Source organism: Thalassophryne amazonica, chromosome 6 (genome assembly GCF_902500255.1).
Source record: "Thalassophryne amazonica chromosome 6, fThaAma1.1, whole genome shotgun sequence".
Taxonomy (NCBI): Eukaryota; Metazoa; Chordata; class Actinopteri; order Batrachoidiformes; family Batrachoididae; genus Thalassophryne; species Thalassophryne amazonica.
Window position 1 is genome coordinate 98,530,658 of NC_047108.1, and position 22,014 is coordinate 98,552,671.

General features: G+C 45.5%; 1 protein-coding gene across 1 annotated transcript in view; it reads left to right on the forward strand.

The window, feature by feature from the left end:
- frmd4bb (FERM domain containing 4Bb) overlaps positions 1-22,014 on the forward strand; it is a 119,753-nt gene that overhangs the window by 72,272 nt on the left and 25,467 nt on the right. Inside the window, exons 12-15 of the mRNA XM_034172909.1 lie at positions 17,475-17,551; positions 20,290-20,428; positions 20,512-20,653; positions 20,746-20,879. Coding sequence (XP_034028800.1) covers positions 17,475-17,551; positions 20,290-20,428; positions 20,512-20,653; positions 20,746-20,879 — 492 coding nt within the window. The remainder of the gene's footprint in view (positions 1-17,474; positions 17,552-20,289; positions 20,429-20,511; positions 20,654-20,745; positions 20,880-22,014) is intronic.

Sequence of the window (22,014 nt, forward strand, 5' to 3'; positions counted from 1 at the left end):
GTTTTCCGTGAAAATTTTAACGGCTGATGAGAGATTTTGGATTGTTTCTATCGCTGTAAGGACTTCCCACGGAGCAGGACGTCGCGCAGCGCTCCGAGGCGACGTCGTCATCCTGTTTCAAGCTGAAAACCTCCAAATTTAAGCCTCTGTTGACCCAGGACGTCGTGAGAGTGTTGTGTGGGCCGCTGAAGAGGAGGTACTGCTGGCCCACCACCACTAGAGGGCGCCCTGCCTGGAGTGCGGGCTCCAGGCACCGGAGGGCGCTGCCGCCTTACGGGAGCAGCCAGGACGACAGCTGTCATCCATCACTGGAGACAGCTGATCCCAATCAACACGGAGGTATATCAGCAGGACGGCATCTCCACCTCATTTGCCGAGATATCGCCTGACCAAAGAGGTAACAATCTCTGCCCATACATATAACTAACCATTGTTTATTTTTCTGTGGAGCATTTGTAGGACAGCTGACTACTGAACAACTTTTGGATAAGTACTCACCTTCCTACACTCCTGTATCGTTGTTAACGAGAGGTGGAGGTGGACTCTCCACCCTCCGTGTTACTGGGTGCAGCCGCATCCACACCTGACTGTTTCTGTTCCTTGCCAGCAGTACCGGATCCGACGAGCGGAGGCAGTGGCCACCTGGGGATTCGGGACTTGGCGGCTCCAGTATTCTCGGGGTTCGGTGGCAGAGGAAATCGGGTTGGTTCCGGTTCGACTTGGACAGACGTCTCCTATCGTCGAGCCTGCCCACACGACACCGTTGTTATTGGACTCAGTCTCAATATTGTAATCGGCTGTGTTGTTGTGCCTGTTTTCACAACAGTAAAAACAGTGTTATTTGATTCCTCCATTGTCCGTTCATTTGCGCCCCCTGTTGTGGGTCCGTGTTCCTACACTTTCACAACAGGATATCTCGGCCATTGTCATGGATCCCGAGGGGCGTCAACCGGCTGTTGAACGGCCAATGGAAGAACAGGACGCGCAGGCGTCCTCGGGAGGGGTGATCGGTGAGTTGCAGCGGATCCTCACCGCTTTCACGACTCGGATGGATTTAATGACCGAGCAGAACGTCCTCCTGAACCGCAGGGTGGAGGCTCTCGCCGCACAAGTGGAAGCGCGCCCCCCGGGCGCCGCTGCGGCTCTCCCTCCCGTCGACCCTGTGCGTAACAGCGATGTTCCACTGGTCGTTCAACGACCCCACCCACCTTCCCCTGAAGCTTACATAAGCCCGCCAGAACCGTACGGAGGCTGTGTGGAGACGTGCGCAGATTTTCTTATGCAGTGCTCGCTCGTCTTCGCACAGCGTCCCGTCATGTACGCGACTGATGCTAGCAAAGTAGCTTATGTAATAAACCTGCTTCGCGGTGAGGCACGCGCTTGGGCTACAGCGCTGGGAGCATTCACAGCTCCTTCTGACATATGATGGGTTTGTAAGGGAGCTCAGAACCGTGTTCGATCACCCTAATAGAAGAAACCGCTTCAACCGTGCTACTGTCAATGAGACGGGCGTCGGAGCGCAGCTGCCTATGCGTCGACTTCCGCATTGCGGCTGCGAGGTCCGGCTGGAATAGCACTGCCCTCCGCGCCGCCTTTGTAAACGGACTGTCTTTGGTTCTTAAGGAGCACCTGGTGGCTAAGGACGAACCGCGGGATTTAGATGAGCTCATCAATCTTGTCATACGGTTAGACAATCGGTTTAGAAGAACGTCGGCGGGAACGAGACGAAGGGCGTGGCCGGGCACGCGCCGTCCCTCTCCCTTCCGGTTCCGACCGCGCTCCGCCTTCCCCATGCTCCACGGCCCCTGCGCTCCGTGGGGCCACAGCTCCCCCTGCTGATGAAGCTATGGACACGAGTAGGGCAACATTTAGGGCACCAGATGCACAGAGGAGACGGGCCCACGGAGCTTGTTTTGTTTGTGGTGCAATAGAGCACCATATGAGAGACTGCCCCGAGCGGTTAAACTCCAACGCCCGCCCCCTAGAAACTGGGCTAGGGGTGGGCCGAGACATTCACGTGGGACACACCCACATTGCCACACGACTCCCAGTTACGATCCTTTATGAGGACTCAACCCTGAAGGCCCCAGCACTGGTGGACACGGGCTCTGAGGGGAATCTGTTGGACAGCAGATGGGCCAGGGAGATAGGGCTCCCTCTGGTGGCGCTTACCTCGCCTGTACAGGTTCGGGCACTAGATGGCTCCCTACTCCCTCCGATCACGCATAAGACACCACCTGTAACTCTGGTGGTGTTAGGAAATCACCGGGAGGTGATCGAGTTTTTTGTGACTCAGGCCACCTCCCGTGTGGTTTTAGGATTTCCCTGGATGTTGAAGCACAATCCCCGGATCGATTGGCCGTCCGGGTAGTGGTTCAGTGGAGCGAGACCTGCCATCGGGTGTGTCTAGGTTCCTCGGTTCCTCCCGGCTCCCAGCTAAGGAGGAGGTCAGAGTCCCGCCCAATCTGGGGACGGTGCCGGTGGAGTACCACGACCTTGTCGACGTGTTCAGCAAGGATCTGGCTCTCACACTTCCCCCCCACCGTCCGTATGATTGTGCCATTGATTTGGTTCCGGGCAGTGAGTTCCCGTCCAGTAGGCTGTACAACCTCTCACGGCCTGAGCGCGAATCAATGGAGACCTACATCCGGGACTCATTAGCTGCCGGGTTGATCCGGAATTCCACCTCCCCGATGGCGCAGGTTTCTTTTTTGTGGGTAAAAAAGACGGCGGACTTCGTCCATGCATTGATTATAGGGGGCTGACGAAATCACGGTTCGCAAACCGATACCCGTTGCCCCTGTTGGATTCGTGTTCACACCCCTGCATGGAGCCCAAATCTTCACCAAGCTCGATCTTAGGAATGCGTATCATCTGGTTTGGATCCGGAAGGGAGACGAGTGGAAAACGGCATTTAACACCCCCTTAGGTCACTTTGAGTACCTGGTCATGCCGTTCGGCCTCACAAATGCCCCCGCGACGTTCCAAGCATTAGTTAATGATGTCTTGCGGGATTTCCTGCACCGGTTCGTCTTCGTATATCTAGACGATATACCTCATCTTTTCTCCGGATCCTGAGACTCATGTCCGCATGTACGTCAGGTCCTGGCAGCGGTTGTTGGAGAACCGGCTGTTGTGAAGGGCGAGAAGTGTGAGTTCCACCGCACGTCTTTGTCCTTCTTGGGGTTCATTATCTCCTCCAACTCCGTCGCTCCTGATCCGGCCAAGGTTGCGGCGGTGAGAGACTGGCCCCAACCCACAAGCCGTAGGAAGTTGCAACAGTTCCTAGGCTTTGCTAATTTTTACAGGAGGTTCATTAAGGGCTACAGTCAGGTAGTTAGCCCCCTGACAGCCCTGACCTCACCAAAAGTCCCCTTCACCTGGTCGGATCGGTGCGATGCCGCATTCAAGGAGTTGAAACGGCGCTTCTCGTCTGCACCTGTTCTGGTGCAGCCCGATCCTAGTCGCCAGTTAGTGGTTCAAGTGGACGCCTCGGACTCAGGGATAGGAGCCGTGCTGTCCCAGAGCGGGAAGACCGATAAGGTCCTTCACCCGTGTGCCTATTTTTCCTGCAGGTTGACCCCAGCCGAACGGAACTATGACGTCGGCAATCGAGAGCTCCTTGCGGTGAAAGAGGCTCTTGAGGAGTGGAGACATCTGTTGGAGGGAACGTCTGTGCCATTCACGGTTTTCACTGACCACCGGAACCTGGAGTATATCAGGACCGCCAAGCGGCTGAATCCCAGGCAAGCCCGCTGGTCACTGTTCTTCGGCCGTTTTGACTTCCAGATCACCTACCGTCCCGGGACCAAAAACCAAAGATCGGATGCTTTGTCCCGGGTACATGAAGATGAGGTCAAAACGGAGTCGTCGGATCCCCCGGATCCCATCATCCCGGAGGTCCGCTATCGTGGCCGCCCTCACCTGGGACGTGGAGAAGACCGTCCGGGAGGCTCTGACACGAGACCCGGACCCCGGAACCGGACTGAAGAACAAACTCTACGTCCCACCAGAAGCCAGGGCTGCAGTGTCTGGACTTCTGTCACGGTTCTAAGCTCTCCTGTTATCCTGGGGTGCGAAGAACCGTGGCAGTCGTCCGGCAGCGCTTCTGGTGGGCGTCCCTGGAGGCCGACGTCCGGGGTTACATCCAGGCCTGTACCACCTGCGCCAGGGGCAAGGCCGACCACCGCAAGACATCGGGATTGCTACAGCCGCTGCCGTGCCTCATCGCCCCTGGTCTCACATCGGCCTGGATTTTGTCACGGGTCTCCCGCCGTCCCAGGGAAACACCGTCATTCTCACGATAGTGGGACCGATTCTCCAGGCGGCCCACTTCGTGGCCCTCCCGAAGCTACCAACGGCCCAGGAGACAGCGGACCTCCTAGTCCTCCACGTCGTCCGTCTGCATGGGATACCATCAGACATCGTCTCCAATCGCGGTCCCCAGTTCTCCTCGCATGTTTGAGGAGCTTTTGCCGTGAACTGGGGGCCACGGTCAGTCTCTCGTCTGGGTATCACCCCCAGACCAACGGACAAGCAGAACGGGCCAACCAGGAGATGGAGCAGACCCTACGCTGTGTGACAGCTGCGCACCCGACGGCCTGGAGTACCCACCTGGCCTGGATCGAGTACGCCCACAACAGTCAAGTGTCGTCAGCCACCGGCCTCTCCCCTTTCGAGGTGTGCTTGGGGTATCAACCCCTGTTGTTTCCGGTGGTTGAGGGGGAGGTCGGTGTGCCCTCGGTCCAGGCCCACCTACGGAAGTGCCGTCGGGTGTGGCGTGCCGCCCGTTCTGCTTTGTTAAAGGCCCGGACGAGGGCGAAGAACCATGCAGACCGGCGGCGGGCCCCGGCTCCCACGTATCGTCCTGGGCAGGAAGTGTGGTTGTCCACCAAGGACATTCCCCTTCAAGTGGACTCCCCAAAACTGCAAGAACGATACATCGGCCCTTACAAGATACTCAAGGTCATCAATCCCGCCGCAGTGAGGCTCCAGCTTCCGGCCTCACTGCGGATTCATCCAGTATTCCACGTCTCCAGGATTAAACCCCATCACACCTCACCCCTCTGCACTCCGGGTCCGGCACCACCTCCTGCCCGGATCATCGACGGAGAGCCGGCTTGGACCGTGCGCCGGCTCCTCGACGTCCGACGAATGGGCCGGGGTTTTCAGTATCTGGTGGACTGGGAGGGGTACGGCCCCGAAGAACGCTCCTGGGTGAAGAAGGGCTTCATCCTGGACCCGGCCCTCCTGGCCGACTTCTACCGTCGCCACCCTGACAAACCCGGTCGTGCGCCAGGAGGCGCCCGTTGAGGGGGGGTCCTGTTGTGTGGGCCGCTGAAGAGGAGGTACTGCTGGCCCACCACCACTAGAGGGCGCCCTGCCTGGAGTGCGGGCTCCAGGCACCGGAGGGCGCTGCCGCCTTACGGGAGCAGCCAGGACGACAGCTGTCATCCATCACTGGAGACAGCTGATCCCAATCAACACGGAGGTATATCAGCAGGACGGCATCTCACCTCATTTGCCGAGATATCGCCTGACCAAAGAGGTAACAATCTCTGCCCATACATATAACTAACCATTGTTGTATTTCTTGTGGAGCATTTGTAGGACAGCTGACTACTGAACAACTTTTGGATAAGTACTCACCTTCCTACACTCCTGTATCGTTGTTAACGAGAGGTGGAGGTGGACTCTCCACCCTCCGTGTTACTGGGTGCAGCCGCATCCACACCTGACTGTTTTTTGTTCCTTGCCAGCAGTACCGGATCCGACAAGCGGAGGCAGTGGCCACCTGGGGATTCGGGACTTGGCGGCTCCAGTATTCCGGGGTTCGGTGGCAGAGGAAATCGGGTTGGTTCCGGTTCGACTTGGACAGACGTCTCCTATCGTCGAGCCTGCCCACACGACACCGTTGTTATTGGACTCAGTCTCAATATTGTAATCGGCTGTGTTGTTGTGCCTGTTTTCACAACAGTAAAAACAGTGTCATTTGATTCCTCCATTGTCCGTTCATTTGCGCCCCCTGTTGTGGGTCCGTGTTCCTACACTTTCACAACAGAGAGAACAGAGAACTTTCAGAAGAGGTCGGAATCAGCAGTTTATCTGGACATTCCACTGTTAAAGGAGAATTTTTTAATGAAAGACGTGCGGCCGGATTGGCGCGTCGGCTCGCAGGGGGCGCGGCACACCCGCCACAGGAAAAAACACCTCCGTGTTGATAACCATTGTAAATCCAGGCGGCTTTTGGTGGCTTTCAGTTGAGTATCTGAGAAATTGTTTAACAACAGGGCATGTTCCAACTTGTCCTTAAGGCTTCCAACGGAGGTGTTTTTCCTGTGGCGGGCACACCGCGCTGGTTGCTTAATAATCTTCGACCATCCAAATGTGGCCATGATGGTCCTTAAGCTATGCTGTAAAAAGAAGACACTGAGAAGATGTACAAATTTTTTAATTTAATCAAGTTAAGAACATTAATTATGTTAACTAAGGATTACAAGTTTCCTCAAAGTAATTATGTTCATTTGCTAAATTTAAAAATTCCTGTCCAGTGCAATTCACTGTCTCAAATTCATTGTATTTAAAGTAACAAGTTTGCTTGAAAAAGAAAAAACATTATGATACTGCGTAGTCTAAAAAAAAAATGCAACTGCTTTAAGCTCATCCGCCCCCTGAAGCTCTGTGTTGGGACCATGAGTAATTTGTTTATTGTCTTGCTCTTGGAGAAATTATTATACAGGATAACCGGGATTAATCCAACAACCTTTTAGTTTATGGACAACCTGTTCTATCACCAGGTAACTCATTGGATATGGAGTTTGGTGACCAATATGTAGATCCAGGTTTGAATGTTTTGCCTGGGGACGTAACCTGTGATGGACTGGCATCTCATCCAGGAGGAGTTATAGACTCTCATCTGTTTCATCCTACGAATCCTGAGAAAAGCACCTAACAGTAAAATTTCTTTATGTAAATCCTATTTTATGGTATTTTTTTTTAAATTCATTTGTGTTTAATAAATAATTACATTTACAGTACGTTTATAATTTGTACACTGCATAGGGTCCAGTCCCACCTTGTCAATTAATGGCTGGATAAATGGAATTTTGAATGCTTAGTCCCTATTTGTGTGGTGACAGAGATTCAAGTGAGAGAACAGGCTGTCTCTTACACAAAGGTTGTTGGATCAATTCCCAAATCCACTGCATATCAGAGCGTACTTGATCAAGATACTGTATCTCTCAACAACTTCAAATTCAAAGTCAGCTTTATTGTCAATTTCTTCAGATGTATCAGAAAGGAATCAAAAAGACGTTTCTCACAATCTCACCGTGAAGAGACAGACATATTCTAACACTAAAGTACAACCCCAATTCTAGTGAAGTTGGGATGTTGTGTAAAATGTAAATAAAAACAATACAATGATTTGCAAATCCTCTTCAACCTGTATTCAATCGAATACACCACAAAGACGAGATATTTAATGTTCAAACTGATAAACGTTATTGTTTTGTGCAAATATTTGCTCATTTTGAAATGGATGACTGCAACATGTTTCAAAAAAGCTGGGACAGTGGTATGTTTACCACTGCTCAAAGAACACCTGTTTGGAACATTTCACAGGTGAACAGGTTGATCGGAAACAGTTAAGTGTCATGATTAGGTATAAAAGGAGCTTCCCCAAAAGGCCCAGCCATTCACAAGCAAACATGGGGCGAGGATCACCACTTTGTGAACAACTGCATGAAAAAATAGTCCAGTGTTTCTCAACGTTCAATTGCAAGAAATTTAGGAATTCCATCATCTACAGTCCATAATACACTCAACAAAAATATAAACGCAACACTTTTGTTTTGCTCCCATTTTGTATGAGATGAACTCAAAGATCTAAAACTTTTTCCACATACACAATATCACCATTTCCCTCAAATATTGTTCACAAACCAGTCTAAATCTGTGATAGTGAGTACTTCTCCTTTGCTGAGATAATCCATCCTACCTCACAGGTGTGCCATATCAAGATGCTGATTAGACACCATAATTAGTGCACAGGTGTGCCTTAGACTGTCCACAATAAAAGGCCACTCTGAAAGGTGCAGTTTTGTTTTATTGGGGGGGGATACCAGTCAGTATCTGGTGTGACCACCATTTGCCTCATGCAGTGCAACACATCTCCTTCGCATAGAGTTGATCAGGTTGTCAATTGTGACCTGTGGAATGTTGGTCCACTCCTCTTCAATGGCTGTGCGAAGTTGCTGGATATTGGCAGGAACTGGTACACGCTGTCATATACGCCGGTCCAGAGCATCCCAAACATGCTCAATGGGTGACATGTCCGGTGAGTATGCCGGCCATGCAAGAACTGGGACATTTTCAGCTTCCAAGAATTGTGTACAGATCCTGCAACATGGGACCGTGCATTATCCTGCTGCAACATGAGGTGATGTTCTTGGATTGGCACAACAATGGGCCTCAGGATCTCGTCACGATATCTCTGTGCATTCAAAATGTCATCAATAAAATGCACCTGTGTTCTTTGTCCATAACAGACGCCTGCCCATACCATAACCCCACCGCCACCATGGGCCACTCGATCTACAACATTGACATCAGAAAACCGCTCACCCACACGACGCCACACACGCTGTCTGCCATCTGCCCTGAACAGTGTGAACCGGGATTCATCCGTGAAGAGAACACCTCTCCAACGTGCCAAACGCCAGCGAATGTGAGCATTTGCCCACTCAAGTCAGTTACGACGACGAACTGGAGTCAGGTCGAGACCCCGATGAGGACGACGAGCATGCAGATGAGCTTCCCTGAAACGGTTTCTGACAGTTTGTGCAGAAATTCTTTGGTTATGCAAACCGATTGTTTCAGCAGCTGTCTGAGTGGCTGGTCTCAGACGATCTTGGAGGTGAACATGCTGGATATGGAGGTCCTGGGCTGGTGTGGTTACATGTGGTTTGCGGTTGTGAGGCTGGTTGGATGTACTGCCAAATTCTCTGAAACGCCTTTGGAGACGGCTTATGGTAGAGAAATGAACATTCAATACATGAGCAACAGCTCTGGTTGACATTCCTGCTGTCAGCATGCCAATTGCACGCTCCCTCAAATCTTGCGACATCTGTGGCATTGTGCTGTGTAATAAAACTGCACCTTTCAGAGTGGCCTTTTATTGTGGGCAGTCTAAGGCACACCTGTGCACTAATCATGGTGTCTAATCAGCATCTTGATATGGCACACCTGTGAGGTGGGATGGATTATCTCAGCAAAGGAGAAGAGCTCACTATCACAGATTTAGACTGGTTTGTGAACAATATTTGAGGGAAAAGGTGATATTGTGTATGTGGAAAAAGTTTTAGATCTTTGAGTTCATCTCATACAAAATGGGAGCAAAACCAAAAGTGTTGTGTTTATATTTTTGTTGAGTGTATAATCAGAAGATTCAGAGAATCTGGAGAACTTGCTACACGTAAGCGGCAAGGCCGAAAACCAATGTTGAATGCCCGTGACCTTTGATCCCTCAGGCAGCACTACATTAAAAACCGACATTATTGTGTAAAGGATCTTACCACGTGGGCTCAGGAACACTTCAGAAAAGCATTGTCCGTTAACACAGTTGGTCACTACATCTACAAGTGCAAGTTAAAACTCTACCATGCAAAGCGAAAGCCATACATTAGCAACATCCAGAAATGCCACCACCTTCTCTGGGTCCAAGCTCATTTGAAATGGACAGACGCAAAGTGGAAAAGTGTGCTGTGGTCTGATGAGTCCACATTTCAAATTGTTTTTGGAAATCGTGGATGTCGTGTCCTCCGGACAAAAGAGGAAACAGACCATCCAGATTGTTACCAGCGCAGGGTTCAAAAGCCAGCATCTGTGATGGTATGGGGGTGTGTTAGTGCCCATGGCATGGGCAACGTGCACATCTGTGATGGCACCATCAATGCTGAAAGGTACATCCAGGTTTTGGAGCAAGACATGTTGCCATCTAAGCAACGTCTTTTTCAGGAACGTCCCTGCTTATTTCAGCAAGACAATGCCAAGCCACATTCTGCACGTTACAACAGCGTGGCTTCGTAGTAAAAGAGTGCAGGTATTATACTGGCCTGCCTGCAGTCCAGACCTGTTGCCCATTGAAAATGTGTGGCACATTATGAAGTGCAAAATACGACAACGGAGACCCCGGACAGTTGAACAACTGAAGTTGTACGTCAAGCAAGAATGGGAAAGAATTCCACCTACAAAGCTTCAACAATTAGTGTCCTCAGTTCCCAAACGCTTATTGAGCGTTGTTAGAAGGAAAGGTGATGTAACACAGTGGTAAACATACCACTGTACCAACTTTTTTGAAACATGTTGCAGGCATCCATTTCAAAATGAGCAAATATTTGCAGAAAAACAATTAAGTTTTTCAGTTTGAACATTAAATATCTTGTCTTTGTGGTGTAGTCAATTGAATATAGGTTGAAGAAGATCTGCAAATCACTGTATTCTGTTTTAATTTACATTTTACACAACGTCCCAACTTCACTGGAATTGGGGTTGTAAAACAGTAAATAAAATGCACAGCAGATGAAAACACTAAAAAAATAAACTAATAAAAATAAAATTTATGAGTTCGTAGTGTATATGTACGAGAAAGAAAGTAAAAAAGTTTCCCATCTACACCAGAAAAAAAAGAGAAAAAAAAATCCAGAGAGAATTAGTATCTGCCAAACTGGTTGCCATTGAAGACCCAACCCAGTTCTGGAGTGTGGTGGATGCGTCAACACATGGAACCAGAGCGCGTCCTCCCAGGCCTGACCTGCGTATTAGTGCGAGGATAAGCTTAAGAGTAGAAAACACCGTCATAGTTGATTTTTTTAATTTCCTTTGTCATCATGTAATTTCAAGTTTAACAAACATACCATATTATTTTAAAGACACTGACCTTGAGATTGTGACTTAATTTGCATTGTAATTTGGTCAAACAATACTACTATAGACAGTAAAATCAAAGCGCCGTACTCTCCCGTACTTTTCTGCTCTGGGTGTGAAATGTTTAGTTATTCCTCGGCCTCTTTTAGCAGTAACGGTACATGTAATAAGTGCAGCTTATTCGTAGCTTTGGAGGCCAGGCTGGGCGAATTGGAGGCTCGGCTCCGCACCGTGGAAAATTCTACAGCTAGCCAGGCCCCTGTAGTCGGTGCGGACCAAGGTAGCTTAGCCGCCGTTAGTTCCCCCCTGGCAGACCCCGTGCAGTCGGGAAGGCAGGCTGACTGGGTGACTGTGAGGAGGAAGCGTAGCCCTAAACAGAAGCCCCGTGTACACCGTCAACCCGTTCACATCTCTAACCGTTTTTCCCCACTCGACGATACACTCGCCGAGGATCAAACTCTGGTTATTGGCGACTCTGTTTTGAGAAATGTGAAGTTAGCGACACCAGCAACCATTGTCAATTGTCTTCCGGGGGCCAGAGCAGGCGACATCGAAGGACATTTGAAATTGCTGGCTAAGGCTAAGCGTAAATTTGGTAAGATTGTAATTCACGTCGGCAGTAATGACACTCGGTTATGCCAATCGGAGGTCACTAAAATTAACATTGAATCGGTGTGTAACTTTGCAAAAACAATGTCGGACTCTGTTGTTTTCTCTGGGCCCCTCCCCAATCAGACCGGGAGTGACATGTTTAGCCGCATGTTCTCCTTGAATTGCTGGCTGTCTGAGTGGTGTCCAAAAAATGAGGTGGGCTTCATTGATAATTGGCAAAGCTTCTGGGGAAAACCTGGTCTTGTTAGGAGAGACGGCATCCATCCCACTTTAGAGGGAGCAGCTCTCATTTCTAGAAATCTGGCCAATTTTTTGGGATCCTCCAAACTGTGACTGTCTAGCGTTGGGACCAGGAGGCAGAGCTGTGGTCTTATACACCTCTCTGCAGCTTCTCTCCCCCTGCCATCCCCCTATTACCCCATCCCCGTAGAGACGGTGCCTGCTCCCAGACCACCAATAACTAGCAAAAATCTATTTAAGCATAAAAATTCAAAAAGAAAAAATAATATAGCACCTTCAATTGCACCACAGACTAAAACAGTTAAATGTGGTCTATTAAACATTAGGTCTCTTTCTTCTAAGTCCCTGTTGGTAAATGATATAATAATTGATCAACGTATTGATTTATTCTGCCTAACAGAAACTTGGTTACAGCAGGATGAATATGTTAGTTTAAATGAGTCAACACCCCCGAGTCACACTAACTGTCAGAATGCTCGTAGCACGGGCCGGGGCGGAGGATTAGCAGCAATCTTCCATTCCAGCTTATTAATTAATCAAAAACCTAGACAGAGCTTTAATTCATTTGAAAGCTTGTCTCTTAGTCTTGTCCATCCAAATTGGAAGTCCCAAAAACCAGTTTTATTTGTTATTATCTATCGTCCACCTGGTCGTTACTGTGAGTTTCTCTGTGAATTTTCAGACCTTTTGTCTGACTTAGTGCTTAGCTCAGATAAGATAATTATAGTGGGCGATTTTAACATCCACACAGATGCTGAGAATGACAGCCTCAACACTGCATTTAATCTATTATTAGACTCTATCGGCTTTGCTCAAAAAGTAAATGAGTCCACCCACCACTTTAATCATATTTTAGATCTTGTTCTGACTTATGGTATGGAAATAGAAGACTTAACAGTATTCCCTGAAAACTCCCTTTTGTCTGATCATTTTTTAATAACATTTACATTTACCCTGATGGACTACCCTGCAGTGGGGAATAAGTTTCATTACACTAGAAGTCTTTCAGAAAGCGCTGTAACTAGGTTTAAGGATATGATTCCTTCTTTATGTTCTCTAATGTCATATACCAACACAGAGCAGAGTAGCTACCTAAACTCTGTAAGGGAGTTAGAGTATCTTGTCAATAGTTTTACATCCTCATTGAAGACAACTTTGGATGCTGTAGCTCCTCTGAAAAAGTGTCTGACTCCGTGGTATAACTCACAAACTCGTAGCTTAAAGCAGATAACCCGTAAGTTGGAGAGGAAATGGCGTCTCACTAATTTAGAAGATCTTCACTTAGCCTGGAAAAAGAGTTTGTTGCTCTATAAGAAAGCCCTTCGTGAAGCTAGGACATCTTTCTACTCATCACTAATTGAAGAAAATAGGAACAACCCCAGGTTTCTTTTCAGCACTGTAGCCAGGCTGACAAAGAGTCAGAGCTCTATTGAGCTGAGTATTCCATTAACTTTAACTAGTAATGACTTCATGACTTTCTTTGCTAACAAAATTTTGACTATTAGAGAAAAAATTACTCATAACCATCCCAAAGATGTATCGTTATCTTTGGCTGCTTTCAGTGATGCCGGTATTTGGTTTCTGTCCGATTGTTCTGTCTGAGTTATTTTCATTAGTTACTTCATCCAAACCATCAACATGCTTATTAGACCCCATTCCTGCCAGGCTGCTCAAGGAAGTCCTACCATTATTTAATGCTTCAATCTTAAATATGATCAATCTATCTTTGTTAGTTGGTTATGTACCACAGGCCTTTAAGGTGGCAATAATTAAACCATTACTTAAAAAGCCATCACTTGACCCAGCTATCTTAGCTAATTATAGGCCAATCTCCAACCTTCCTTTTCTCTCAAAGATTCTTGAGAGGGTAGTTGTAAAACAGCTAACTGATCACCTGCAGAGGAATGGTCTATTTGAAGAGTTTCAGTCAGGTTTTAGAATTCATCATAGTACAGAAACAGCATTAGTGAAGGTTACAAATGATCTTCTTATGGCTTCGGACAGTGGACTTATCTCTGTGCTTGTTCTGTTGGACCTCAGTGCTGCTTTTGATACTGTTGACCATAAAATTTTATTACAGAGATTAGAGCATGTCATAGGTATTAAAGGCATTGCGCTGCGGTGGTTTGAATCATATTTGTCTAATAGATTACAGTTTGTTCATGTAAATGGGGAATCTTCTTCACAGACTAAAGTTAATTATGGAGTTCCACAAGGTTCTGTGCTAGGACCAATTTTATTCACTTTATACATGCTTCCCTTGGGCAGTATTATTAGACGGTATTGCTTAAATTTTCATTGTTACGCAGATGATACCCAGCTTTATCTATCCATGAAGCCAGAGGATACGCACCAATTAGCTAAACTGCAGGATTGTTTTACAGACATAAAGACATGGATGACCTCTAATTTCCTGCTTTTAAACTCAGATAAAACTGAAGTTATTGTACTTGGCCCCACAAATCTTAGAAGCATGGTGTCTAACCAGATCGTTACTCTGGATGGCATTTCCCTGATCTCTAGTAATACTGTGAGAAATCTTGGAGTTATTTTTGATCAGGATATGTCATTCAAAGCGCATATTAAACAAATATGTAGGACTGCCTTTTTGCATTTACGCAATATCTCTAAAATCAGAAAGGTCTTGTCTCAGAGTGATGCTGAAAAACTAATTCATGCATTTGTTTCCTCTAGGCTGGACTATTGTAATTCATTATTATCAGGTTGTCCTAAAAGTTCCCTAAAAAGCCTTCAGTTGGTTCAGAATGCTGCAGCTAGAGTACTGACGGGGACTAGCAGGAGAGAGCATATCTCACCCGTGTTGGCCTCCCTTCATTGGCTTCCTGTTAATGCTAGAATAGAATTTAAAATTCTTCTTCTTACTTATAAGGTTTTGAATAATCAGGTCCCATCTTATCTTAGGGACCTCATAGTACCATATTACCCCATTAGAGCGCTTCGCTCTCAGACTGCGGGCTTACTTGTAGTTCCTAGGGTTTGTAAGAGTAGAATGGGAGGCAGAGCCTTCAGCTTTCAGGCTCCTCTCCTGTGGAACCAGCTCCCAATTCAGATCAGGGAGACAGATACCCTCTCTACTTTTAAGATTAGGCTTAAAACTTTCCTTTTCGCTAAGGCTTATAGTTAGGGCTGGATCGGGTGACCCTGGACCATCCCTTGGTTATGTTGCTTTAGACGTAGACTGTGTTTCATAATTATTGTATGGCCTTGCCTTGCAATGTGGAGCGCCTTGGGGCAACTGTTTGTTGTGATTTGGCGCTATACAAGAAAAAAGTTGATTGATTGATTGATTTTTGCTTCTTTTTTAAAATAGTGACTCTGTTGTTCCACATCCATAGCCTGGTGATTCACCAGCTCTAATTCACGCATCAGCTATTTTACTCCAACAAAGGCTGCACTCCAGCTGCAGGGAGATGCAGGCAGTCATTAAAAATCAAGACAAAGTGTCATTTTGCGAGCTCTGGATTTGTAGTCCCAGCATGATCATTGTACCGGGATCAATTGACCTTCCTGCAAAATGAAATAAGTGGGTTTGTTCAGAGGTTTGAGAATAAAACTTATGTATGAACCTGCTTTTCTCGTTCCATTTCTGTTTTAACTGCATTGACAGGAGAAACACCCAAATGACTGAGTGCTCAGCTATGCTGTCACATGTGTGACTTTAGCGTGTGTCTGCGGCTGGGCGTAGCAGAAGCACGGCTCTCTTATGAAACTGGTGGAAGGTTCATAATGATTCAGATGAACTGACGTTGCCTTCCTGGTAATGCTCACTAACAGGTTAATGTGGTACAGTCTGTCTCTGTCAGCTAAGTTCCTGCATTGGGCAATCAGCTGCACAGAGGTGTGTTTTGGTAAGCAGGAGCAGGAATGAGCTGGTGATGTCACATGGAAAGGGGCTGGATTTGGGCATTATCGTACATGTTCTGAGAATACCTGGAGAAACAAGTTAGGAACTGACAAACACGGAGTATTGTGTTTGTGCTGACTGCAAAGCCACAGAGGATTTAAAGACAAGAAACTGGATTTGTCGAAAAATATATTGCACCGGTAAGGCTGAATGCTACATTTCTTTGATTTAGATTATTGCTTTGTGTACACTCAGTTTAAGTACAGTACTTAATCAGTCATACAGTAAATCTTTGAAGTCGTGTTTTTCAACACAACACACAGTAATTATAGTCAGGTCCATAAGTTGTTGGACAGTGGCAGTTTTTGTCATTTTGCCTCTACAGGAAAACAAGCTGTTCTTGTGGGGTTCAAGGTGTTCAACAAATTGTGTAATGTAATGTATTGTGTAATTACAGCCACTGTTCCTTCATTGTTGGAGGCCATAAGTAAGTGGACAAACTAAATATAACTTTTATTGTCAAGTTTACATCCAGTGCTCTTTGGACAAATCAGGGGATGGATACATGAACACTTTCAACTCACTGAATTTGTCTTGGACTTCATTTATATCAATCATTAACAAATACAAACAGTGGTGTACGTTATGGTCAATCTGCCTGAAATAGGCAGTTATCGAGATCTGTGCAAGAAAAAGACTTATGAGGGAACTCGCCAAGACACCCATGACAACTCCGAAGGAGTTCAGCATTCCATTGTGAACTTTTTTATGTTGCACCAGCAGTCAAAGCTTCATGATGGAGTGGCACAGAGAAGGATTTTATTCAAAAAAGAAGCACATGGGAGACTTGAGCATGTAACTGATCTTTTTCATTGTGCTAAACTCTTGTGCACCCCTCCACAATGATGCTGATTGGTGATGGAACAGACAAAAGTTGCACTCTGCGTGTTTTCTCCAGTCATAGCCATAGAAGCCCGTAACTCCTTCAGAGTTGTTATGAGTGTCTTGGTGGCTTCCCTCATGACTATCCTTCATGCATGAGAACTGCCTGCTCCAGACAGATTTACCATACAGTACCACGCTGTTTGTAATTCTTAATAACTGATGTAAATAAAGTCCAAAACACTTTCATTGACTTGGAAATGTTCATGTATCCATCCCCTGACTTGTACAAAGAAAACTGGCAGTAAAAGTGGCCATTTGTATTAATAATAATCCTTACCTATAGTATGGCCAATTACTTATGGACTCTGAATCTGAATGGACAGTGCAAGAGAATAACTCAAATTCCTAACTGGTTAATGTGATATTTTTGATAAATACTTTGAATTAAAGCTGAAAGTTCCACTGTTGTGGTGTACAGATGCAAAAATTACAACCCACTATCCAAATATGTATGTACCTTACCATATTACTGAATACTAAATGTTATCTATGTAGTACATGATGTGATATATTTACATGTATTGTACATTTACATGGATGTCATTTTCTGTACGCTGGAGTTTGAAGTGTGTCTAATTCAGGTGTCCAGACACACAGTGAGTCAGTGACTGAAACAGACTGTTCCTATCAGTGATGCAGGGATGGATATAATGAGCCATGGAGTCTTTCTGTCATGTCCCCCTGTGGCATCTGTGTCTGCTTAACACCTGCGTTATTACTGCGTTAGTTGGCATGCCAGATGGTCCATGCTGTAATAACAGTTAGTGTTACAGTGTGATTTCATAACTGCACTTAAACATGCTGCTTGGAAAAACTGGATACAGGTTTATTTTTGACGTTAAATTTCTTTCATCAGATGTTGACATTTCTTTCTTTTAACTTTCAGTTATACCAGTGGAAGCAGCTAGAAAACCTGTACTTCAGAGAGAAGAAATTTGCTGTAGAAGTTAATGATCCTCACAGGTGAGCAACACAAGTTAACCTTCATTAGACGTTACGTCGGTACAGTTGCTCAAGGTGATAGAATTCAGTTTAACACAAGAAATCAATCATCTCACTGTAGCTTTTGCTGTTGTTATTGTTAAAGGGATCACATTACGCACCTTTTTTCCAAACTAGTACAATGTGTCATAAATACAAATATTAAAGTTGATATAGAAATTATCTAGAGAAATTGATGTGTCATATATTCAAGACACACACACAAACATTTTCAGGTATCTAACAAATTATCTATTTTGGTGCCTGACACTTTAAACAGAAAGATGCTGCTATTGGTTACACACCCATCTGACAATGAGAACACTGTAACCCAAATAATAATAAAAAAGCTCCAGTTTTATAGATTTTTCCATTATTTTACAAATTTTCTCAATTTTAAATACAAAATGATATCACTGAAATTGCTAAAACAGACTGTTGTCTGCTTTACATGTCCAGCGTAAAACTATTTAAGAATACCATTATGTTAAATAATTATTCTGTCCTTTTACAGTATTTTGTAAGGTCCCTCCTAGCTGCCGAAATATTACATGAGCGTGCCACACACAGCGAAAAATGACTCTGGGGCATGTGTCACAGTAAATTGTAGTTCCATTGCATATGAGGTCTGTTAGAAAAGTATCCGACCTTTCTATTTTTTTCAAAAACCATATGGATTTGAATCACGTGTGATTGCATCAGCCAAGCTTGAACCTTCGTGCGCATGCGTGAGTTTTTTCACGCCTGTCGGTTGCGTCATTCGCTTGTGAGCAGGCTTTGTGTGAGCACTGGTCCACCCCTCTCGTCGTTTTTTTATTGCGAATAAATGTCTGAACGATTTGGAGCTTTGCTGCATCAATTTTTTTTCCAGAAACTGTGAGAGACCTCCAGGTAGACACCGTTCGGAAGATTAATATGGCTTTCAGGGACGATTTTATGGGGATTACACAGATTAAGGAGTGATCCAGACGGTTTAAAGACCGCCCACAACTGTTGAGAGTGCGCCGCGCTCCGAGCGCCGATCGACAGGCTCAAACTTTCATGGAAACAAAAGCGGAGGGACTGAATTCGGAACGGGACAGAATTCCGCTCCTCTTTCCATGACAAAAACTCCTGTAACAATGGAATGTGCCGTTCATTTCTAAACTGGACACTGTCTTGATCCGGTATGTCGTCTGACTAGCACAGGAATTGTGAAAAGACGTGGACATCAGCACTTTTCAGCACATTGAGACAGACGTGCGGAGGAGTTCCGCGCGTTGCGTTGGAGCCGTATGGCGCAAAGCAACGCCGTGATAAAGCCTCACAGGACATGTTGGGGCATGTCCAGCTCATGCTCAATTTCTCGGATAATCACACGACTGAAAAGCAACTGACAGCCGTCTGAAATCCACCTGAAAGCCGTCCTGTGAGACCAACACGGAGGTGGTTTTGTGCCGCGTTATGAATGGCTCCGTGGCGTGTCCCTCCGCTTTTCTTTCCATGAAAAAAACTCCTGTAACAGTGGAATGTGCTGAAAAAGTACTGATGTCCACGCCTTCTGCCTTTTTGTGAAAGTCAGACGACGTCTCGGATCAACAAAGCCTTCACGTTGGAAATGATCTGGTTGTTTCAGCAGGGTGTGAGCCTGTCGATCAGCGCTCGGAGCTTGGCGCACTCTCAGCAGTTGTGGGCGGTCTTTAAACCATCTGGATCACTCCTTAATCTGTGTAATCCCCATAAAATCGTCCCTGAAAGCCATATTAATTTTCCGAACGGTGTCCACCTGGAGGTCTCTCACAGTTTCTGGAAAAAATTTGATGCAGCAAAGCTCCAAATCGTTCAGACATTTATTCGCAATAAAAAAACGATGAGAGGGGTGGACCAGTGCTTACACAAAGCCTGCTCACAGGCGAATGACGCAACCGACAGGCGTGAAAAAAACTCACGCATGCGCACGAAGGTTCAAGCTTGGCTGATGCAATCACTCGTGATTCAAATCCATATGGTTTTTGAAAAAAATAAAAAGGTCGGATACTTTTCTAACAGACCTCGTATGTCGCAGAATTCTACAATAAGCCATTTCAGGCCTAAATTTGCAGTTTGTACAGTTTGTATGTGCACAGACATGAAACAAGTGAGAGTTAAAACATGGTAAACCCTAACCATATTTAAATGAAAAAGATAAAAATTGATTTTGCTATTGCAATGTTATGGAAAAACAATAATAGACCAAGTACTGTCCAATGAACGAGGCAGAGCTTATCAAACCTTCCACTGGAAAGAGTAACTTACATATTAAAGGGTAAACCACAGACTTTTGAGAACATATGGATTGCCTTTTATTAATTATGTTAAGGATTTAGATTTAACTGATGACCAAATGAATGATTAGAGCGAACAATGCGGTTCCCAAAATGTAAAATCTCTGTCTTGTTTTTTTTTTTTTTTTTTACATTTTTATGCAATGCACTAGCATGCTTCAAGTTGTGCAGATTACCATTTCTTTAAAAAGGAGAAGCATTTTTTGTTTGTTTGTTTGCTTGTTTGATTGTTTTATACCTCTATGTCATAAATACAGTAATCTGATGTTTTGTTATATATGTTATGTGAATGTATAATGCTGTATTTCATGGTGCTAAAACACCAATAAAAATATTGTGGAAAAAAAAACATAGATTTTGCACATGACCCTTTCAGAAACAGTCAATTTCTGATTTCTTGTTCGGGTCTTGCAACAGGAGGGCAGTGACCAAGCGCACATTTGGGCAGACAGGCCTACTCATCCACACGTGGTATGCCAGCCACTCTCTGATCAAAACCATTTGGGTTATGGCCATTAGTCAGCACCAGTTTTATTTGGACAGAAAGCAAAGTAAAGTAAGTACCTTCAGCAGTGTTAACTGCTACATTTGCAATGGAATTAAACTTGACTTACATGGTTTGTGTCTTCATTGTATTAGGCTAAACTAGGCCCTGCAAAGAGTTTAGAAGAACTCGCCATGGATCTCACTGAGCATGGAGGAGCAAAGATAAGCAGACTGGGAGACACGGGGCTGAAGAATAACTTGATGACTGCCAGCAATGGAAGCTTGGTATCCACAGGTTGGTCGCTGCTACTGCAGTCCCTGAAAAAGGTGTTTTTATCAGAAAAATTATAAAGTACAGTGAGTAACCTCTGAAAAATTTGTGGACAGGATCTGCAGATTCTGAAATGAGTGAAGAACAGAAGAAAGAGAAACTGTCTGAACTGAGGAAAAAAGAACAGGAGATCCAAGAGATTCTGGCCAAGAAAACAAAAGAACTAAAGAAGATTTGCTTGAGAGAGGCGGTGAGAAAATATTTCCTAATGGACCTCTCCTACACTGAAAAGTTTTGGTAACACTTTTTTTTGACGGTATTGTCATAATAGTGACATAACACTGTCATAACTGCTGTCATGAACGTGTCATAAACATTATGTCAATGTCATAAATGTTTATGACTGCTGTCATTAAGTGTCATTCAGTTTTTGTAATGACAAGTTGACAAGTTGCCATACAGCCAAAGACCAAAAAGGTCAAAGACAACTTCTGGTCATGTCACTTTGATTAAAGTCAAGTTGTTATAATCAAGACAAGCCAAAAGATGTCAACTTGTCATTGTAAGAACTGAATGACACTTAATGACAGTCGCCATAAATGTTTATAACATTGACATGATGTTTATGGCACATTCATGACTGTGTCATGTAACAGTTACGACAGTGTCATGTCACTATTATGACAGTGTACATATCAATCAATCAATCAATCAATTTTTTTTATATAGCGCCAAATCACAACAAACAGTTGCCCCAAGGCGCTTTATATTGTAAGGCAAGGCCATACAATAATTATGTAAAACCCCAACGGTCAAAACGACCCCCTGTGAGCAAGCACTTGGCTACAGTGGGAAGGAAAAACTCCCTTTTAACAGGAAGAAACCTCCAGCAGAACCAGGCTCAGGGAGGGGCAGTCTTCTGCTGGGACTGGTTGGGGCTGAGGGAGAGAACCAGGAAAAAGACATGCTGTGGAGGGGAGCAGAGATCGATCACTAATGATTAAATGCAGAGTGGTGCATACAGAGCAAAAAGAAAAAGAAACAGTGCATCATGGGAACCCCCCAGCAGTCTACGTCTATAGCAGCATAACTAAGGGATGGTTCAGGGTCACCTGATCCAGCCCTAACTATAAGCTTTAGCAAAAAGGAAAGTTTTAAGCCTAATCTTAAAAGTAGAGAGGGTGTCTGTCTCCCTGATCTGAATTGGGAGCTGGTTCCACAGGAGAGGAGCCTGAAAGCTGAAGGCTCTGCCTCCCATTCTACTCTTACAAACCCTAGGAACTACAAGTAAGCCTGCAGTCTGAGAGCGAAGCGCTCTATTGGGGTAATATGGTACTACGAGGTCCCTAAGATAAGATGGGACCTGATTATTCAAAACCTTATAA